The sequence below is a fragment of the Lagenorhynchus albirostris genome, chromosome 8 (genome assembly GCF_949774975.1).
Source record: "Lagenorhynchus albirostris chromosome 8, mLagAlb1.1, whole genome shotgun sequence".
NCBI classification, from domain to species: domain Eukaryota; kingdom Metazoa; phylum Chordata; class Mammalia; order Artiodactyla; family Delphinidae; genus Lagenorhynchus; species Lagenorhynchus albirostris.
Genome location: NC_083102.1, coordinates 5,059,279 through 5,082,284, shown reverse-complemented (window position 1 = coordinate 5,082,284; position 23,006 = coordinate 5,059,279). Strand labels below are relative to the sequence as shown.

The following is a 23,006-nucleotide window of genomic DNA, read 5'->3' as shown; positions in this document are numbered from 1 at the left end:
CTTTGTTGCTGCACGCGGGCTTTCTCTAGCTGTGGCAAGTAGGGGCTACTCTTTGTTGTGGTGCGCGGGCTTCTCATTGCAGTGGCTTCTCTTGTTGTGGAGCACGGGCTCTAGGCGTGCAGGCTTCAGTAGTTGTGGTGCAAGGGCTCAGTAGTTGTGGCTCACGGGCTTAGGTGCTCCGTGGCATGTGGGATCTTCCCAGACCAGGGCTCGAACCCGTGTCCCCTGCATTGGCAGGTGGATTCTTAACCACTGTGCCACCAGGGAACCCTCAGGATTTTATAACCATCACTTTCTTAGAGAATTCCCACAGTTATACATGCTCCTGTACGTTAACATTATGCTTTATTTGAATTGGTTCTTTTAATGTCTGTTTCCTTGCTAGACTATATTCTCCTTATCTAAGACTCTTATTAACAGCTGCATCCTTAGCACGGTACGTAATAGGTGTTCAACAAATTTTTCACCAAATGTAAGTAAACAATGAAACTAAGTAATGCATACAAAAGCTCAGTTCCTAGAGAGGAATGCTGTTTTAAAATCATGGTAATCAAAACTTTTCAAGCTGTATATGCTTTACGCTGTGCTTTAGGGGAAAAAAAAGTTATCAAATACATTTAACAATAAATTGTTAACACTTTTCTTCAATATTCTAAGTATTATGCATATTTCTGTAATACCATGAGTAGTGTATTTGTTTTCAATAATATTAGGTCAGTGTTTAAGGTCAATTCTATAACAATCTGATAACTGCTTTCTACAGCTAAGATTAAACCATGAAAATTTTATCTATTTATTTATTTACTGAAACTTGGCAAACACCAAAGGTAACAAGCTAGCAATTATTTACCTTAAAATAAACCCACTGAAACATATGAGAGGGAATTTACGTTTAAGATGGTAGACTAAATTCATGTATCTAATTTCACTCTCCCAAAACCCTATGTACAGTAAAGCAATCTATTTTTAAAAGATAAACCAACAAAGACAGAAAAAACAGGAAAGAAGAAAAGCCACAAATTTGGAAAGAGAAAGAGAGATGAAAACTGACTCAGGAAATACAAATTCTCAGTTGAAAGTGGAAGGAACCAAGAAAAAAATCCAACTTTATCACAATCCTCAAAAGGTTGAAGAACTGGCAGAGCCAGGTACCTTTGGAAATGGGTGGGAGGCAGCTAAAGCAAAGAGAGTTTTATATCATATTAACTACAGAAGCCATAATCCCTATGACCTTCCCAACTTCACACACTGTGAGGCTGCCATTCACACTCACAGTGCCATTCACACTCACTCAAGACACTCAAACTCAACACTGGGGTCATGGACTGAAAACAGGATTAAGTGACTACAGGCATGTTAAATACTGACCCTCTCTCCCCTGGGGCCTTTCCCCACTAAACTCCCAGAAAGCCAGCAGCTAAACCTCTACTGTCCAAGCAGGAGACAGGAAGATTCTTCTGGGAAACCTGACCAGTCCAAGAGAAATGTCTAAAGGTACTGACACTAGGGGATTTTCCAAATAGTGAGCACAGATCACAAAAGCTTAGCCAACAAATACCACCCACAAACTTGAAGATTTTCATCATTTTTAATCACTCATTCCTTATTTTTTTTAAAAATTATTAATTTATTTTTCCAATCACCACTTTTAGTCCTCACTTTTAATCACACACGGACAACCAAGGATTATCTATCACATGAGAAAGCTAGAGACCTGAGACCACAAAATGCAACTGGGAATTGAAAGACTAGGCAGGAAAAAGAAAACATTAGAAAAAATTTTTCAATCCTCCAACAGGTAAGATAAAACATTCATGAGGCAAGAATAGGATGCTATGAAAAGGAACATGCAAAGGAAGGAAAGAAAGCTCTTGGAAATTAATCCATGATATTTGAAAACAAAACAAAAATGAAAATCAGTAGAGGGATAGAAAAATAAAATAAAAAATTTACTTTAGAGTAAAATGCAAAGACCTGAGCTGGAAAGGAGGAGAGAAAAGACAGGGAGAATGGGCTGAGTGGGTCTCACATCTGAATAGCAGGGTCAAGAAAAAGAAGACGGGGCACCGAGGGGGAGAATCAATGGTTTCAAGAACACTTCCTAACGCTGAGGGGTGTGAGATGGCAGACGAAAGGGACCACTCAGTGCCTGACAAAAGAAAGGAAAAACATCCCTAACAGAGTGAAATAGACATATCTTCACCAAATTTCAGAACACTGCAGACAAAGAATTTCCTAAAATCCCAAGAGCTTCCAGAGAGAACACGGACCATATAAAAAGTATCAAGTTCCCTATATACCAGGAACTAAAAGACACTGGATCGATGACTTCAGAACGCTGAAGGGAAAATTGAATTCCAACCTGGAAAAGATCAGTCAGGTGGGAGGGTACACTTTCAGAAGTACATAACCTCTCAAATTTACCTTCCATGCATTCTCTCTCAAGAAACAAAAGAAGGTATGCCCACCAAAAATGAGGGAGAGAAACAAGGAGGAATACATGAAATCTCAGGAAACACACAATAAAAGACAGAAAAAACAAACAAACAAAACCCCTAAAGGTCTTATCAGTTTGGGAACTGAGTTACTTACATCCACACAAAGGAATATGAAAAATGAGGCCAAGAAAAATGAAGAATAAAGCAAGAACAGTAAGACAAAAGGAACACAAAATATATATCTATGTGCTTGTACATGAACAAAACACCTCTGGAAGGACACAAAGAATGGCTGCGTCTGGAGAAGTGAACTGGCAGGACAGGGAAGAGAGAAACACCCTTATTCTTGTGCAGTTTAAAACATGTGAATATATTACTTGCCCCAAAACAAAATTTAAAGCATTGAGAAAATGACCGATAACAAATTGCAGGAGGTGATAACCGACCCACCCGGCTGCTCCCTCTCCTCTCAATCGGCCCCACACCATGCCTGCCACAGCCTGGGCACAGTCTCACTCCCCACCTCCCGATGTCCCCACCGTGCTGTGAGGGTCCACGGGGGGCAGCAACTGAGAGGGAAGCACTGTGCTCCCACTCATCTTTTTTTTTTTTTTAATAAATTTATGTATTTATTTTTGTGGGCATTGGGTCTTCGTTGCTGCGCGCGGGCTTTCTCTAGTTGCAGCGAGTGGGGGCTACTCTTGGTTGCAGTGCACGGGCTTCTCATTGCGATGGCTTCTCTTGTTGCGGAGCACGGGCTCTAGGTGCGCGGGCTTCAGTAGTTTCGGCACGCAGGCTCAGCAGCTGTGGCTCACAGGCTCTAGAGCGCAGGCTCGGTAGGTGTGTTGCACGGGCCTACTTGCTCCGCGGCATGTGGGATATTCCCGGAGGAGGGATAGAACCCGTGTCCCCTGAACTGGCAGGTGGATTCTGAACCACTGCACCACCTGGGAAGTCCCCGTGTTCCCACTTCTTTCCCCCCACCCCCTGCGCTCCCACTCTTGAGACACAGATAGCAGTTTTATTTTCTTTAGATTTGGGTTTTTTTTGCACTAACAGGCTATCCAGACCCCAGGAGCCTGCTTTTATTGCACAAGTTTGTTTCTGATATGCTAAGGTGATAGTTTATGACTTATTTTCCTTAAGAAACGTTTATCAGAAGAGTTTAAAAATGAACAAAAACAACCCCCAAAAAGGTGAGTATTGCTGCAATATCTCAGGAGCATCACAAGTTCATGTGGACTTCGTCGACTCCTGTGGAATCTAAAATTATGTATGTATTATGTGTATAATATGATGGACAGTATTACTTCTATGGGGATCTCCCTGCTGGCAGCCTCAATTTGGAAACTGTACAGCTGCAGAAATATCTACCATTTCTCACAGTGTCGTTTTACAGAACGGTAGTCATAGGGAAAACCTTCTCGGGTCTTTCTATTGATGTTTTGTTTGTAAACAAACATCAACAAACATTTCTTCCCTCTATAATTTCATACTTTGGGAATTAGTGTGTACTACCAAGAAACCTTTCAAATTTTGTGAAATGCAGCATTTCTCAGGTTTAAGGGAAAACCGTTCTTCAGGCATTTTCTGACACCCTCAGAAACTGCAATTCTTCACTGGACTTTGGCTGACGGTAAAATCAGGTCAATTCCTCCCAGATACACAGCCTACTTCTTCACAAGCCTCAAATCACTGAAAACTTCAAAATGAACTTCTGTTCAACAGTACTTGAAAATGAGTTATACGTAAGCATCAGAAAGCTTTTCTCCAACCACAGAGACCCAAAAACACACTACTGCAAAAGAAATGTGAGGATTAGTTGATAAAGTAACAGGAGCACGCACAGACCCATGCTAAGCCACCATCAACTCTCACCTGGACGGCTGCAAGAGCCTCCTGCCTGAACTGCTTGCTACAACTCTTGGGCTTAAAAGTCTGTTTACATCACAGCAGTGTTCCTTTTAAACTGTAAGTAAGACTTTGCCACTGTTCTCATCAGATACCTCCGAACAACCTCCCATTCCACTTACAGTAAATGCCTTAAGCATCACCTTTACGGTCCTACAGGACCTACTGAGTCACCCCACCTCTCCTCACAACTCTGATCTCATCACAGGCCTTTATCCCTTTGCTCACTGTGCTGGACACACTGTTCTCCACAACGTTCAGCAAATGTTATAGGCACATCCCACTCAGGGTCCTTCCCGTTGTCTCTTCCCTCAGATAATCGAGGGGCTCACTCAACTCTTTAAAGTCGGTGCTTAAATATGGCTTCCAGTTCATCTGGGCCCTCAGCCCACTGTCTGTGCTCCCAAGTCCTCTCAACAGCACTTGCCAAACACATCTTTATTAACTTATTACGTTATGTCTTTTTAATGATCTTTTCTCCTAACATTAAAATGTTGGTTCCACGAGCAGAGAATTTTATCTGCTTTGCTCACTGACGTGACTTCCAACATCTGGTGCACAGCGGGCATTCAACAAATACTGGTAAATGATGAGATGCGATGGAACAACAGCAACTATTACTTTATTTTTGAGTCAACTGAAAAGAAATAACCACCCTAAAAACAAACAAGCCTATGGCAATCTTCTTCAGAGAAAAGCAAAAATAAAACTCATGTTGAATTTAATGCCACTAAAATTATTTTTTCATCTCAAGAAAATTCAGCCAGGAAAACCTGATCAAGAAACTGTTTATAAACAGATGGTTTATGATGAGTATCTGTGCATATAAGCTTATATTTGAACATTAATGATGGCCTTTCATTTCTAGATTGCATGGAGTTCTACTTTAACTTAACCATGGAATCCAAGTTCACAGCATCTGAAGAGGTTTATGCAGCTATCTGGCAAACCCCGAAAAGATCTGAAAAGATCTGTGACCTTCAAAGATATGGTGCTCCTGGAAATTTCTGTAATATAGGTCTGTTCTAGGATACATGAAACGAAGAGAACCTGAAAAGGCAAGGTCTCGGAAGACCACTGACGCAGGACAGTGTCACACCAAGGGTTACCTTCTAAGTCAGCAGGATCTACCCTTAGATAAATCAAATAATTTTAAAAGCTCTTTTATATTCTTTATTTTGGCAAACATATTCCATGGAAAATATGTAAGTATTACCTCGACTATCATCCATTTCACCATCCCTCGAATGCTCTGATTGGATGTCTGGAGGGGTCTGAAGGACGGCCACGCTATTCTGATTTATGATCTTCAACTTCAACTTTGGTTTTGACCGTTTTCTTCTTGGAACAGTAACTGTGAGGCTCTGTAACTGAGTCATCCCTGATTCAGTCAAACATACACCATCCTGGGTGTAGGTCTTGGGTGGATCTAAAATTACAATATCCCAAGGATACAAATTAAAACTTTCATTTTAATTTTGATTGATAAGTTGATTATTGTTCCATAAGGACCGTGTCAAGGGAATGTGACTTCTATAAACCAATTACCTATGAAATGCACAAATAATTAACAGTACTCAGTTAAAAGTAAGCATAGCTCGTCAAACCTCCTTGAATTATAGAGAGAAAGGTTGTAAGTTTTTTTTTAAATGGTCTTCCTGGCATTTCTATTTTCATGTATCAATACAGGGATTTAAAAAGAAAGCACGGAAGCTAAAAGCAATGCTTCAGTCACTCGACTATGAGCCTTTTCCTAGAGTGTCCTTTCAGACTAAAAGGTGAGGATCAATTTACAGAAGAGGAAGAAAAATACTCCATAAGCCCATTTGGAAATCAAAGCATCAGTATAATCACTTACAAGGAGAGGTAGTAAATAAGCAGAAATTCTGCAAAAATTTAAGTGTACAAAATTGCTCTTCATTAGAAAAATTTCTGTACGATCCAAATGTTTTTGTATCAGATGATATCAAATAGAAGTAGGCAAAAGAATGAGAGTTTAATAAGAATATCATGTTAGTCACTATTCTAGGCTGATCTATTCCAGAAAAAAATAGTAAGAGAATGAATTCTGAAGAAATCTCTTTGCCAACTAGGCCTTATTGTCTAGTCTAACTGACAACTAAACACAATAATGTATCAATGAAACCAAAACAAGTATGTAGTTAACGGTTATTTCAAAAGTGGTTATTTTCACTGCCAATTTGGTGAGATCTGTAGGAATACTGTCCCACTAAAGCTGGGAAAGACAGACATTTTGTATGTAATTACAGAAATGATTACCAACATTAGGAAATTTACACTGAACACCCACATGAGTAAGGCAGGATTCATGTAACGTGTCACAATTCAGTTATATAAAAGCATTTCTTTGCTTTTTGTAAAGAACAGTCAAGGAAAGCATTTCAGATTTTACCTAGCTCTTTCACTTTTGTGACAATTTGTGCTACAAGTGAAGATTCACAGCAGTCTGAGGAAGGCACTGAAATGGAAAAAAAACAAAAACAAAAACAAAAACTCGTGATTTTTTCACAAAAGGTAAGGTGTATTTAAAGATTTACATATGATTAAAGTTTCTACTACTGTACCCATTTCACTAAAATAAATGCTTGAAAACTAAACAGAATTAAATTAAATAGAATTAAAAGCTGCCTTTAAAACAACAAAGAGAAATGGTGGAGGAAATACACAACATCATGGAAGAAAAACTGGTAAAGATAAAGAACCAATGTACTGGATTCCTATGTATTGCTAATAACTACAAGATTATGAGTCTTTTTAAAATAAATTTATTTATTTTATTTATTTTTCAATAAGTGGTGCTAGGAAAACTGGACAGCTACATGTAAAAGAATGAAATTAGAACACTCCCTAACACCATACACAAACATAAACTCAAACTGGATTAAAGACCTAAATGTAAGGCCAGACACTATAAAATTCTTCGAGGAAAACACAGGAGAACACTCTATGACATAAATCACAGCAAGATCCTTTTTGACCCACCTCCTAGAGAAATGGAAATAAAAACAAAAGTAAACAAATGGGACCTAGTGAAACTTAAAAGCTTTTGCACAGCAAAGGAAACCATAAACAAGATGAAAAGATAACCCTCAGAATGGGAAAAAATATTTGCAAACGAAGCAACAGACAAAGGATTAATCTCCAAAATATACAAGCAGCTCACGTAGCTCAATATCAAAAAAACCAAACAACCAAATCCAAAAATGGGCAGAAGAACTAAATAGACATTTCTCCAAAGAAGACATACAGATGGCCAACAAACACATGAAAAGGTGTTCAACATTACTAATCATTAGAGAAATGCAAATCAAAACTACACTGAGGTATCTCCTCACACCAGTCAGAATGGCCACCATCAAAAAATCTACAAACAATAAATGCTGGAGAGGGTGTGGAGAAAAGGGAACCCTGTTGCACTGTAGGTGGGAATGTAAATTGATACAGCCACTGTGGAGAACAGTATGGAGGTTCCTTAAAAAACTAAAAATAGAACTACCATATGACCCCAGCAATCCCGCTACTGGGCATATACCCTAAGAAAACCATAATTCATAAAGAGTCATGTACCACAATGTTCATTGCAGCACTATTTACAATAGCCAGGACACGGAAGCAACCTAAGTGTCCATCGAAAGATGAATGGATAAAGAAGATGTGGCACATATATACAATGGAATATTACTCAGCCAAAACAGAAACGAAATTGAGTTACTTGTAGTGAGGTGGATAGACCTAGAGTCTGTCATACAGAGTGAAGTAAGTCAGAAAGAGAAAGACAAATACCGTATGTTAACACATATATGGAATCTAAAAAAAAAAAGTTCTGAATAACCTAGGGGCAGGATGGAATAAAGATACAGACGTAGAGAATGGACTTGATATGGGGAGGGGGAAGGGTAAGCTGGGACGAAGTGAGAGAGTAGCTCTGACATATATACACTACCAAATGTAAAATAGATAGCAGCCACATAGCACAGGGAGATCAGATCGGTGGTTTGTGACCACCTAGAGGGGTGGGATAAGGAGGGTGGGAGGGAGACGCAAGAGGGAGGGGATATATGTATACGTATACCTGATTCACTTTGTTATACAGCAGAAACTAAAACAACAGTGTAAAGCAATTATACTGCAATAAAGATGTTAAAAATTTTTTTTAAAAGGGACACCTAAAAAAAATTAAAATAAATTTATTTTTGGCTGCATTGGGTCTTCGTTGCTGTGCGCAGCAATTCTCTAGGTGCGGCGAGCGGGGGCTACTCTTCATTGCAGTGAACGGCCTTCTCATTGTGGTGCCTTCTCTTGTTGAGGAACATGGGCTCTAAGCTCGCGGGCTTCAGTAGTTGTGGCATGCAGGCTCAGTAGTTGTGGCTCACGGGCTCTAGAGCGCAGGCTCAGTAGTTGTGGCGCTCAGGCTTAGTTGTTCCGAGGCATGTGGGATCTTTCTAGACCAGGGATTGAACCTATGTCCCCTGCACTGGCAGGCAGATTCTTAACGACTGCACCACCAGTGAAGTTCCCAACATTATGATTCTTGAAAGCAAAAATTACATCTTATAGCTAAAATATATTCTTAATTTACTTCCTTTATGTAAGTAGATTGTTTTAACATATTATTGGGATAGTGAGAGTTAATTAAAAATGAAAAGTAACTTATTTTTCATAAAATACTTGTCCAAATAATAGTTTCACAAAAAGAGAAAAAGAAGTACAGTTAAGCCCACTCACTGATTAAGGACAGCAGGCACAAGTGAGCTGTATCAATCCAAGAGCACAGACTCACCATTTAAATCATTTGCTTACCATTTGATGTAGGCATATAGGGTCTGCACATGCTACAATCAAAACCAATGTCTGCTACATTTTCCACTTCCTCTTCAGTATTTAAGTTTTGACAAACTGCATGCATCCATCTAGAAAGACCATATTCATACATTAAAAAAAAAAGAAGAAATATACTGAGGATGGCTTCCTTTTAAAAACTGCAACAGGAGCTGACAGCCTCCAACCTTAAAGCCCCCAAGTCTCACGTGCTCCTCCCACCTAGCCCATGTCACCCCTCTCTAACCATTCCTATCGACCCCAAAAAACTGTCAGAGCTGAGAAGAAGAAAAAAGCAATGAGAACAAGTACTATGAACGAAGCAAAAGCACATTATATGAGGATGGGATAATTGCTTTATGACAAAATACTGAGTATTTCAGAGACAGCACGGAAGCTAGTTAGGGTGAGTAGAAAGGAATTCACATAACGGAGTGGTGCAGCACGTACGTGCCCCAGGTGATGCACCTACTGTGGAGTAGACAGAGCTTGTGTAAGTGATAATGAACGGTCACTGGGAAATAAAAGTTACCCTGCCTTAGAACAAAGAATTGGTAGGCAGAATCCTGAGAATCCCGTACTACTGATGAAATAATATGATCACTAATATTACATGTATGGTGCTAACAGAGCACAATAATATACCACTGAAATCAAAGACCTCAACCCTCAGAAAGCCCCAAGTGAAAACTGTTTAGCCTAGAACTGAGAATATGAAACAGAAAACTTCTGTTAAGCTTCTAGCTGACTAAAAATCTGGAAAGGAAAACTCTTACTTCTTACCGTTAAGATAGAAGAAAGTTATTTTTCAATTTCCTTTTGCTATATTTAAGAGAGAAAAGCTTACAAAAGATGAAGAAAAAACAGCACAATACCTATCACATTGTCTACACTGCAGAATAAGGTCTTCTTCTCTATAGTTTCGGTAGCAGACGGGGCAGGAGGACAGGCTTGCACACGGAGCACACTGTGTGTAGTTGTTCTGCCATTCACATCTCAGACCTGCAGATGTCGCTCCACAGTGTCTGCACCACACACACCTGAAACCCAACACCGCACAAGTCTCAATTTTATTTACTCAGTTATTTAGTTACTGAAATTCAAGAAGCTACACAAGAACAGAACAGGGGGAAAGTATTTAATGCACATTTGAAAAATTTTCTGGTTAGTGGTATCGATCATTGTAAACATGTACTACGCAATTAAGCAGTTGTTGCTAATTTGTGAAAACTAAAGTATTGTGGGAAAGTTCTGAACTTAAAAAGTCTAACAAGGGAAACATAAGTCCTAGGGTACCATTTGCACTTCCAGCCTCCTTTGGGAACTGTCTGCAGTGGCGGGTCCAAGCAGTAGGTGTGATAACTTATGTCACAATCGTCGCACAGCAGGAGTCTTCCTGGGTCTGTCGCCTTCCCACAGGCCTCACACACAGTGCATTCCAGACACCTCCAACCCTTGCTCAGAACCACTTTCGTGATCTGCAAAAGAAACAACCAAGCCATGTGATTCATACGTTAACCTACCCCTCATGCAAACATGATCAAATACGCCATATCTGATCAAGCGCCAAATGAACTCGGTGCTTACATACCTAGGAGCAGAAAAGAGGCAAAAGCAACTAACATTTACTGAGCACCAACAGTGGCCCAATTCCGGGGTGACCACGTTCATGTACTTTTCGGAGTCTCCTACTGGACAGAATAATATAAAGGGATCCATATTTTAATGCCCTTTTCAGTTTATGTAACTACCTTGTGCTCTGGATTTTATGTCCACTTGATAGGTGTGGTAACTGGTTTTTAAAGAAAACAAGTAAATGACCCCATTATTGTTAACACAGGACTTGAAAATGTATTGATAAAGTTTCAATCTATGACATTTCATGAATTCATGATCCTGAAACTTGTGTACATCACATAAGGACTTGTATATTAAAATCAATATTAAAAATGCAAAGAAAATTAAGGTACAGCATGAGTTCCCAAGGCCATTTTATGGTCTTGGAGGATTTTAGGCTAAGAAGCTAGGACTTCTTAAGTTCATATTCAGCCCTCTGCTTATTCTCCTTTGCCTCAAGGGTCTAACTTAAGTGGAAAAATTTGAGAATCTCTATGCTTCTAATAAATTCCAGAAAACAGCCACATCATGGAGTATTAAAAATTTGGAACAAACTAAGAGATCTCAAAAGACTAGAGTCTACAGGTAAAAAGGACCGCAAAGAACCTGTGTTATAACAAAATAGCAAATAATCAAGATACAGAATAAAAATTAAGATCATGAAGAATAAGGTCTTAAAACTACTTGAGGGCTTCCCTGGTGGCGCAGTGGTTGAGAGTCCGCCTGCCGATGCAGGGGACACGGGTTCATGCCCCGGTCCGGGAGGATCCCACATGCCGCAGAGCAGCTGGGCCCGTGAGCCATGGCCACTGAGCCTGCGCGTCCGGAGCCTGTGCTCCATAACGGGATAGGCCACAACAGTGAGAGGCCCGCATACTGAAAAAAAAAAAAAAAACTACACAAGAGTTAAATAAATGAACAACTATCAAAGTAGCATCAAACTTTCCAACTCTGGATGCTAAAAGAGTGTAACAGTTTCCAATTCTACAGGTAAATACTTCTCAAGGTACAATCCTTAATCTAACTAAACAAGCAATTAAGTGTTAAAGTGGAATGCCTTTCAGACAAAGACTCAAAATTCAGCTTCCAAGTACCCTTTCTAATGAAGTTACTTAAGAGATATGAGGAACAAAGTGAGGGTGTATACCAAGAAAAAGGAAGACGTGGGATCTAGAAAGCAATGAACCCAAAAGAGGATGTCATCCCAGAGATGTTTGAGGATGAGAACTGAGTAACAGACCTAGAAGTTACCAGCCCAGCTCAGAACAGGGAAAAAGCAGAGTGTGGAAGGGGGTAAGCCTTTCCCAGAAAAACAGTTACTTGCTGAAATAATCTGATATGATCATGCTTCTACAGTAGGTAAAAACAAATAAAAACTAATGGAGAATCATGAATCATTATTTTCTTCTTGCTATTGAAAACTCCATGAAAAACAAAATAAAGTCATAGTACACTATTTAGATCTCCAGTGAACATTTATGGAGTCATAGCCAACATTGTTTATTAACTAAATATAGTAAAACAACTATACTGGGACGATGCTGGGAGAAGGCAGGAGGTGTATTTTAAGAGCTCAATCAGCATTTATTTATTTATTTATAGAGGCAAGTCAACAAAATCTAACACACATAAAGGAGTAACACGAGTATATTATTTAGCGCTGTACAGTTAACTACAAAAAGAAGGACCTGAACGAACCCAAAGGGGTTGCGTTGTGGGGAAGAGGACTCAGATGTGAAGGTAGAGGAAGACGGGTCGGTCGGTTACCATAAGGCTCGTAAAGACATTTGCTTCTTAAGCGTGTATATTTATTACTTTTATTAGCCTACAGATATGTTTAACTTAGTCTTAGATTATCAGGTTATATTATTTACCCAAATGGAAGAAACAGCCTAGGGTAGGAAGAGCAGGGGAGCATAGAGCAGTAGCCAGCAAACTTTTTCTGTAAAGGACAGGGTAATAAATATTCTAGACTTCGCTGGCCAGGCAGTATGTTAAACTACATAATTGTGCCACTGTAGTGTGAAGCTCACTACAGACAAATGTAAACAAAAGAGCATGGCTGTGTTCCAATAAAACTTCACTTACAAAAATAGGCAGTGGGCAAGATTTGGCCTGTGTGGCAGTTTACCAATCCCTGGCTTAGAAGAAAGGTAAGATGAAGATAAAGTAGTAGAGTTTTTTTTAATGATGTATCTTCATTCCCACTAAGTTTTCCTGTTTCACAGTCTGTGGTCCTTTACAGCCGAATTCTCAAGTCCCTCAGTTTAAAGTGACTCTTCAACACACTACAGTCTGGTCGCTCTGCCCACCACCAGTGAAACTGCTCAAGTCAGTCAGTCAAGACCTTACTGCCAAATCTAGATGACGTACTAGCGTTTATCATTTGAACTCTCTGCGGTATTTCAACATTTGAACAATACCCCCCCTTTGAAACTCCCTCTTAGTGCAGATTTCAGGGCTCTACTATCCACTCTTTTTTGTCTCATATTGAACTGGTTTTATCTTCATTTTTAAGAGCTCTTTGAACCAAGATATTATCCAGGGTCCCCATCCATGTATCATGTCTAAGGTATGAGAGATGTGTTTTATAGTCTAACGGATATTTGCTTCAACTACGTTGGAGTAACTGAAACGAGACCTGTCTCCCATCAGAAAACACTAGGAAACTGGGCAAAATTTATGAAACACTTGTTTTCAGATACCGGACAAAAGGCAGTGTAAGACTTTTTCTGAGAGGAGGGAAACAAGCAAGGAGAGTCCTATGATATTCTTCCGCCTATAGCCATTTTTCCAGAATGATCCCCAGGGAAGGACGAGCCCAGGCAAGTACAACGGGCTCACTGAGTTTAGGACACACTGCTGGAGTTCAGGGGGCTGAGGCAGTTGGAATGTGCAGGATAGAGCACTGGAAAGAAGGGAGCAGTAAGAAAGAACTCCAAAAAAAAAAAAAGAAAGAACTCCAGGAATCGACACAGTATTTCCCTTTAGTCTTCGACTGAACACCAAGCTGCACATCCAGGAGGTCACACAAGGACCCAAAACCAGGGTAAAGAAGAGCTGCTGGGAATCTGTAATAAATATCAGAGTGCACACAGTGCTGGAAGACATCTGAATCTCAACCAAGGCAGACTGAAAAGACACTGGTGAATAGGGGCCTGTAGGGATCAGAAAGGGGAAGGTTTAGGGAGAATTCAACAGAGACCTCATAAAGGCCATGCCTCAAGTATTAAACTGGTGCTAGAACAGCAGTTAGGAAAGTGTGATCTAAACTATTCACTTTAATTCACTCTGTGATGTTTTGTAGACGCTACATGATGTATAAAACATCATTACACTGGCATTATACAAGGTGTGTCTGCATATTTTTGTGTTTTAAAATATTCTCAGTTGTAATTTTTAAAACAGTAAATATTCAATCATTATTATCTTCATAGACAAAATCTCCTTGGGGTCCTCAATACTTTTTTAAGAGTGCTAAGGGTTCTAAGACCAAAAAGTTTGAGAATAGCCACCTCAGAGTGAAGGCTCTGTGGACTCACCTCAAAGCTTGACACAAAGAAGTGTCAAAAGGTTCAAACTTATCCACAAATAACTGCCTGCCACAACAAAATCTCACTGCGTTTTAAAGGAACAAAATCTAGACTCTCAACAATACACCATCACAATGCACAATGTCCACATTCAATCAAAACTTACTAGATGTTAAAAAGAAAGCTGTAAAACATTTACAAAATGAAAAATTAGTTAATACAAAATGAAAAATGTCAGGGATGATAGAAGTAGCAGACAATTATAAACTTTTCAAGGACTTGAAACAAAAAGCATAATGAAGAAAAAATTTAAAACCACAAGATAAGTATAAGCTATAGAATGGAACTGAGATTAAAAAACAGAATTATCTGGGTAAAAAATCCATTGGATGAGGGCTTCCCTGGTGGCACAGTGGTTGAGAGTCCACCTGCCAATGCAGGGGACACGGGTTTGTGCCTCGGTCCGGGAAGATCCCACATGCCGCGGAGCAGCTAGGCCCGTGAGCCGTGGCCGCTGAGCCTGCGCGTCTGGAGCCTGTGCTCCGCAAGGAGAGAGGCCACAACGGTGAGAGGCCCGCGTACAGCCAAAAAAAAAACCCCACTGGATGGCCTTAAAAATAGGCTGGATACTGCATAATAATAGTGCATTCTGGGAACGTAATAGAACTATACAAACTAAAGCACAGAAAGAAAAACAATTGGGGGAAAAAACCCAACAAGGTGTTAGTGATCTGAGGACAATATCACACAATTTTGCACACAACTGAGATTCCAAAAAGGCAGTGAAGGAGCAGGGGGGTGGGGGGGTGAAGTGGAGGGTGTACTTTAATATTTCAAGTACTTAAATATTGTCACATATGTATAATAATCCTAACAAGCAATAATTGATTAATTATAAGAACTGGAAGCAGCATGATACTAATCAAATCAATACATTTTTGTTAACCTGAAGCATATTTGCATTAATAATTAAATCTAAGTGTACTCACCTTAATACTGACGCAGTATGGATGGTAACACTGACCACACTGAGAACAGGCAAGTAATCTTCCCTCTGCTCCTTGGCCAAAACTGCCACAAACTACACACATATCCTGAAATTAAGAACACATTAACGTATTTTAAATTCCACACAAACTAAGACTATACCAATATACTAATTTTATAATTTTTATAAAGCACCTTCTTAGTTGGTATAGCTCTAGAGCTAAATATTAAATGACTGCAGTACATACGGGATAAAGTAGAAATGGGCAAGGAGGAGTTCAAAAGTGGAAGACAGGGCTTCCCTGGTGGCACAGTGGTTAAGAATCCTCCTGCAAATGCAGGGGACAAAGGTTCGAGCCCTGGTCTGGGAAGATCCCACATGCCGCGGAGCAACTAAGACTGTGTGCCACAACTACTCAGCCTGCGATCTAGAGCCCACGAGCCACAACTACTGAAGCCCGCATGCCTAGAGCCCGTGCTCCACAACAAGAGAAGCCACCGCAATGAGAAGCCCGCGTACCACATGGAAGACTAGCCCTCGTTCGCTGCAACTAGAGAAAGCCCACACCCAGCAACAAAGACCCAACTCAACCATTAATTAATAAAGTAATTAATTTTTTTAAAAAGTTCAAGACAAATAATTTAGTTCAAACCTGATGCAAAGTGAACTTGTCACTGCTAGAAAACAACACAACTGTATTGTGCATAGAGTTTTCTTCTTCATCCTTATTTGATGAAATATCTGCAGCAGACACCTATGAAAAGCAAAACACACAAAATGTGAAGTTATATTTTTCACCTGTATTATACCTGACTGAAAAGCTTAAGAAGATTCATGTTTAAAGTACAACTTTTTTGCCAGAGACTATACTAACAATTCCCAATTAGATTATTATTACCAAGATACTACTATAAAGTATAAATTATGGCATTTTTTAAATTCACTTGTCTCTTCAGAGTTACAAGCCCCATAGATCAGGAAATGAGAAAACATAAATATATCTTTAGTAAGACTGATTAACCAGAAATTCTAATCAAGAAACAAACAAAAACATTGTATGTGTGTATACTTATATATGGATGTACACACACACACACACACAGATACACACACATATATCATTCCATTTTAGTGACTCTTAAAACCTGCAATGGGGGTACAGCAAAATGAGATGTATAAAGCTATAAGTATAAAATACACACCAGATATTAAAGACCTAGTATCAAACAAAAAAGAACATAAATATAGGTCAAATAATTCTGTGTATTTTATAAATTACATGTTGAAATGATACTATTTTGGATATACTGGGTCAAACAGTATATATTAAAATTAAATTTCACCTACTCCTCTCTCTTTTTTTAATGTAGCTACTAGGAAGTTTTTTTGTTTGTTTTAATTTGTTTATTTTTTGGCTGTGCCACATGGCCTGCAGGCTGTTAGTTCCCCAACCAGGAATCAAACCCTGGCCCTTGGTAGTGAGAGCACGGAGTCCTAACCACTGGACCATCAGGGAATTCCCTAGGAAGTTTTAAATTGCATATATGGTTCATATATTTCTTTGGGGGCAGCAGTGTTTTAGAATATAATTATTTTGAATAACTTATCATAATTTCAGTCTTAGCCAAAGAATTATCAACCATAGCCGTTCAATTCTGGACTTGTTAAATTTGACCAAATCAACTAAGTACACACTGGCTTATTAATAATTATTTCCAGAGTGCTTATCATGAAAAAAGCTCTGAATGAGATGCTAAAAAAGAGAATGGGGAAGCCAATGCCAGAACTATAAACTCTCTTTGCTTTAAAAGCTTACAACATAGCTTGGAAGAACTGAGCTGAAACACAACAGTTTAGGGTCAAAATGAAAAGTAATAGAAATTACTGTTCTTGAGGAATAACTGAAAGAAGACTAACTATCAATAAATAGAAGGAGTATATTACAGTAATAAAATTTTTCAGTGCAAAAGACTTTAAATGCAGTTTTAATGAACAGTTCTATGGTTTTACGACAGTAATCGATAAAAGCAATTTATAGTCACAAAGGCCTAAAGACAACATGGGAAGAGTGTAAGCAACCTAACTGGTCAGCACTAGGGAATGACTAAAACTAGGAACAATCCAAACTATGAAAAATTATGCAGCATTTAAAAAACAGCAAGGCAGAAATCTGTACGGATTTCCATGAAGAAAATCACATGCTACACTGTTGAGGTGAAAAACAAGCTGCAGAGTAATACATGAGCCAGGGCACTACGGTATAAAAACACACAAAACAATTACGTGTCTGCCTTATGGCCATGTATCATAGGCTGAAGCGTAAGAAATTGCTGTTCAAAGGTCAAAGGGGGTTGAATGTTGGCAATTTCATATGGATCAACCTAAAATGTAAATGCCCAAAACTGGTGAAAGGGAGAAAATCAGGACTCAACTAGTAGACAAAACTTCCATCTATCTAAAAAATATTAATTTTTTAAACTGAGGAAATGTATCCATATGTTATATGCATATCCCAAAATTACCTTTTAGTCAAACACGATGATTCATAAAAGTAGAATAATCATTCCATCAGTAATAAATTAAGTGCCTACCAGAGTGGATGGAGTAATCTCAGTAATTCAAACACAGGACTAATGATACATTGAGAACATCATTAAAATACATAACTGAAACAGCTAGAATATAGGTAACAAAAGTATTCAATATATTGAAATAAGTATCCATTTCTACCTCCCCATCTCCAACATGGGAACACAAAACAGGTCTTACAACTGGGTAACACGTAGTAAGTAGCTCACAAATTGTAGAAGTGTTATTCTTATTTTCAAAGGAAAATTTACCCAGAGAATGCTTTTGTTAAACTGAAAAACAAGGATGGAACACAGTATTCCCCGTATCAACCAGAAACAAAGTCTGCAGTAGAAAGCTGCAGTATCCCCTAAATCAAGCAGGGGGACAAGAACGTGCTAAAAAAAAAAAAAAAAAATCAAGATTTTTTTAAAATAGCAATTCATACATGTAAGAAAGAAAACTCTATCATCTAGCTTAGTGACACATTGTTTTCATTTCATACTTTATTTCATGATCTTGAAACTGTCAGAAAAATAAAATCTACCTCAAAGGCAATCTCTGACAAAGTATGCACTATTGTTCCCTGCACAGATAACAGTCTGATCTGTTCTGAAGGTTACAAAAGTTTTATTTTCCTGAACCACAGATATAAGCCGAAGAAAAGAGAAAGCTCTAGCCTAAACCTCAAAAGTTGGGCATTTCCAAGCAGGGACACAAAAAAGAAAACCAAAAAACAGAAGAGCAAATTAAACTCAAAGTGAGAGAAAAGGAAATGATAAAGATCAGAGTGGAAATCAATGGAATAGAAAGTAGGAAAAAACACAGAAAAACGAATGAAAGCAAAGGCTGGCTCAAAAAAGGTCAATAAAATTGATAAACCTCGGGCTTCCCTGGTGGCGCAGTGGTTGAGAGTCCGCCTGCCGATGCAGGGGACACGGGTTTGTGCCCTGGTCCGGGAGGATCCCACATGCCGCGGAGCGGCTGAGCCCGTGAGCCATGGCCGCTGAGCCTGCGCGTCCGGAGCCTGTGCTCCGCAACGGGAGAGGCCACAGCAGTGGGAGGCCCGCGTACCGCAAAAAAAAATTGATAAACCTCAAGCAAGACTGATCAGGAAAATGGAGAAAACACACAAATTACCAACAACAGGAACGAGGAACATCACTACCAATTCAAAAGGACAGTAAAGGAACACTATTATCCATTCTAGAAGAACAGATTTGTCAACCTACATGAAACAAATTCCTTAAAAGACAAATTCATGCAAGAAAAAACAGATAACCTAAATAGCCCTATACCTATGAAAGACATTGAATTTGTAGTTGAAAATCTTCCAATAAAGAAAACTCCTGGCCAAAATGGCTCCACTAATGATTCTATCTATAAATAATATAAGAAAGAAATTCCCAACACTACACAACTTTTCTAGAAAACTGAAGAGCAAACTATATTTCCCAATCATTCTATGAAGCCAGAATTATGCCGATATGAAAACCAAAGACATGATAAGAAAATAAGACTATAGACCAATATCCCTCATGAACATAGATATAAAAAGTCTAAAGCTTTTAGCAAACTGAATCCAACATCACGACCAAGTAGAGTTTAACCCAGGAATGCAAGATTGCTTTAGCACACACACATAAAGATGTAACTCACATATCAACAAACAAGCTACATGATCATCTCTACAAATGCAAAAAAAAAGCACATTTGACAGAATCTACTTCTGACATCTACTCCTAATTAAAAAAAAAAAATCTCAGCAGACTATTAATAGAAAGGAAATTCCTCACACTGATTTAGGATGTCTATTAAAACGAAACTAAGGCTAACACCATACTTAATTATGAAAAACTATATGCTTTCTCCTCAAGGTCAAAAACAAGGTTATCTGAGCTCTTCTTCACTTCTGTTCGACACTATACTGAAGGCTATAGCAAATGCAAAAAAGAATAGACACGAAAGGACTCCAGATTAAAAAGAAACACGTAAAACTTTATCTGCAGACAACGTGATCGTTTATGTAGAAAACCCAATGGATTCTACAAACAAGCAATTAGAATAACAGATACACAAAAAGGAGTAGTATATCTGGATACTAGCAACTGACAAACACAATTTGAAATTAAGACAACACTACCATTAACAATAGCATAAAAAATATGGAAGATGGAGATAAATCTGATTAACAGTATCTGTTCAACCTGTCTGTTGAAAACTAAAGAACATCGCTGAAAGAAATTAAGGAAGACCTAAAGAAATGGAGAGATACAGGTGCTGATGGGTTCAAAAACTCAATATGGTTAAAATGTCAATCTTCCCCAAATTAATCTATAGTTTGAATGCAAACACAATCAAGATCCTAGCAGGCTTATCTATAGATATTGACAAGCTAATACAAAAATTCATATAGAAGTACAAAGGATTTAGAATAGTCAAAACAACTTTGAAAAGTAGAAAATCAGAACACTACCAGTGTTCGATTTCAAGAGCAGCTGTAAAGTAGAAGTAATCAAAATAGTGGAGTATTGGCCTAAAGAAATGGAGCAATCGTACAGCATGAGATTCCAAAAATAGATCCACATATATGATAACTAATTTTCAAGAATGATGAAAGGCAATTCAGAGAAACAGTGCTAAAACAACCAGCTACTCAGTATGTAAAAAAATGAACTTCCATCTTTATTCATACCATACATTTAAAAAACTCAAATCCCATTATAGATCTAAATGAAATACCTTTCTAGAAGAAAACACAGAATATCTTTGTGACCTTGGGTGACACAAGTATTTCTCAGCACCAAAAAGCACAATCCACAGAAGAAGAAAAAAATTAATAAACTGGACTCCATCAAAATTAAATCAACTGCTCTGTGAAAGACACAGTTAACAAAATGCAAAGACAAACCCCAAAATGCAAGAAAATATTTGCAAATCATATATATGATGAAGAGCTTGTGTCCAGAATACATAAAGAAATCTCAAAACTCAGTTAATTAAAAAACTACTCAATTTTGGGCTTCCCTGGTGGTGCAGTGTTTAAGAATCCACCTGCCAATGCAAGGGACAGGGGTTTGAGCCCTGGTTCAGGAAGATCCCACATGCTGCAGAGTAACTAAGCCCGTGCGCCACAACTACTGAGCCTGCGCTCTAGAGCCCACGAGCCACAACTACTGAAGCCCGCGTGCCTGGAGCCCGTGCTACGCAACAAGAGAAGCCACTGCAATGAGAAGCCTCTGTACCGCAAGGAAGAGTAGCCCCGCTCGCCGCAACTAGAGAAAGCCCATGCGCAGCAACAAAGACCCAACGCAGCCAAAAATAAAAACAAATAAATTTAAAAAAAAATACTCGATTTTGGAAAATGTATTAAAGATCTGAAGAGTGACTTTATCAAAGAAGATATACAGATAGCAAATAAGCACCTAAAAAGCTGATCAATATCACAAGTTATTAGAGAAATGCAAGTCAGATACTCTTAACATACCTGTTACAATGGCTAAAATTAAGAAGACTGGCCATACCAAATGTGGGTGAGTATGTGGAGGAAATGGAACCTTACATATTCTTGCAAATATAAAATGTCACACCCAACTTGAAAACCAACCTTTTCTTAAAAAGCTAAGCATATACCTACCATACATCCAGCCATTCCATTTCTATATGTTTACCCATGAGAAAAGAAAACATATCCACAGGTGAACTTATATATAAAAGTTTGGAGCAGTTTTATTTCTAATAGCCAAACAATGGAAGCAAACATAATGTCCTTCAATAGGTGAACAGATACACAAACTGTGGCACATCCATGCTATGGAACGCTCTTCAACAAAAAGGAACTGTTAACACACACAAGAGCATGAATTAATATCAAAATAATTATGTTGAGTGAAATAAATCATATCAAAAAGAGTATATTCAGCATGATTCCACTTACACAGACTCCAGAAAATGCAAACCAATCGACAGAAAGGGAAATCAGATCAGTCATTGCCTGGGGGTAAGGCAGGAAGGCAGGCAAAGGGATTTCAGAGAGGCACAAAGAAACTTTGAGGGCTGAATATGTTCTTAACTGTAGTGTGGTTTTGAAGGGTGTACACATGTGTCAAAACCTATGAGACTGTACACTTCAAATATTTGTACCTTATTTTATATCAATTTTACCTCAATAGGCCTATTAATTCGGGGAGTGGGGAGGGAGGGAGGGACTTGCTTTAAAAAAAACCACCAGAATCCAAGTTTCCTTACTCCTTTAGCAGCAAACTGAACAATCCCACCTGCATCCTGGACTTAATATGACAATTAGAATCTGAAAAACAGTAGCAAATTGAACAATCCCACCTGTATCCTGAACTTAACATGACAATTAGAATCTGAAAAACAGGGTATCGGTAAAATAGTAAAGTTATTGCAGGAAATATCTGCTATTATTTTTTGCCAAATGCAGTTTTTTCAATACACATTTAAACAAAGCCTCATAATGTGCCAATGACCATACAGTTATCAATCTTAAATTCAAATAAGTCAAAGACAGTCATAAAATCTTCAACATTTTTAGACTCCATACTAATCTACAACATTTCTAATTTTTTCTGTAAACCATATTACATATTACTGAGAGCAACTACAATCAAAAATTTAAAACACCAACATAATTAAATTCTTCAAATAAACTCAAGAATATAACAGAAGTTTTGTTTTAATAGAAGAGCAAATATACTGCATATTGGATTTTGGAGAAGAAAGATCAGAGTCAAAGAGGAATGTAAGAAAAAAGGAATGAAAAAGTAGAAAATATAGAAGAAAACCTCACCAGAGGTTTAAAAAGAAATGCAGATGGAGATAAAATTTTAGCCTGTTTATGTGACTCTTAGAATCTAAGTAATTTGGTACAAATGAGCTGATCATCGTCGGCCGACACATTAAGGACTGTAGCAAATGTAAAGTGAGCGGGCCTTACCCCGGGCAACACAACTGCCCCGATTCCACTTTTCAACTTTGATCTGCCTCTGCCGCCTCGTCCTGACAGTCCCGCACCACGAGGTCTCCGCTTTCCTGGAAATCCTGACCCCCGGCCCTACACGACAGATACGGAAAAGTCAGCATTCTGTA

At 38.6% G+C, this 23,006-nt stretch overlaps 1 protein-coding gene across 1 annotated transcript in view; it reads right to left on the bottom strand.

Moving 5' to 3' along the window:
* KMT2C (lysine methyltransferase 2C) overlaps positions 1 to 23,006 on the bottom strand; it is a 294,229-nt gene that overhangs the window by 74,236 nt on the left and 196,987 nt on the right. Inside the window, exons 17-24 of the mRNA XM_060156306.1 lie at positions 22,855 to 22,971; positions 15,979 to 16,080; positions 15,328 to 15,432; positions 10,485 to 10,666; positions 10,064 to 10,228; positions 9,171 to 9,280; positions 6,763 to 6,828; positions 5,566 to 5,778 (exon numbers count right to left, since the gene is read on the bottom strand). Coding sequence (XP_060012289.1) covers positions 5,566 to 5,778; positions 6,763 to 6,828; positions 9,171 to 9,280; positions 10,064 to 10,228; positions 10,485 to 10,666; positions 15,328 to 15,432; positions 15,979 to 16,080; positions 22,855 to 22,971 — 1,060 coding nt within the window. The remainder of the gene's footprint in view (positions 1 to 5,565; positions 5,779 to 6,762; positions 6,829 to 9,170; positions 9,281 to 10,063; positions 10,229 to 10,484; positions 10,667 to 15,327; positions 15,433 to 15,978; positions 16,081 to 22,854; positions 22,972 to 23,006) is intronic.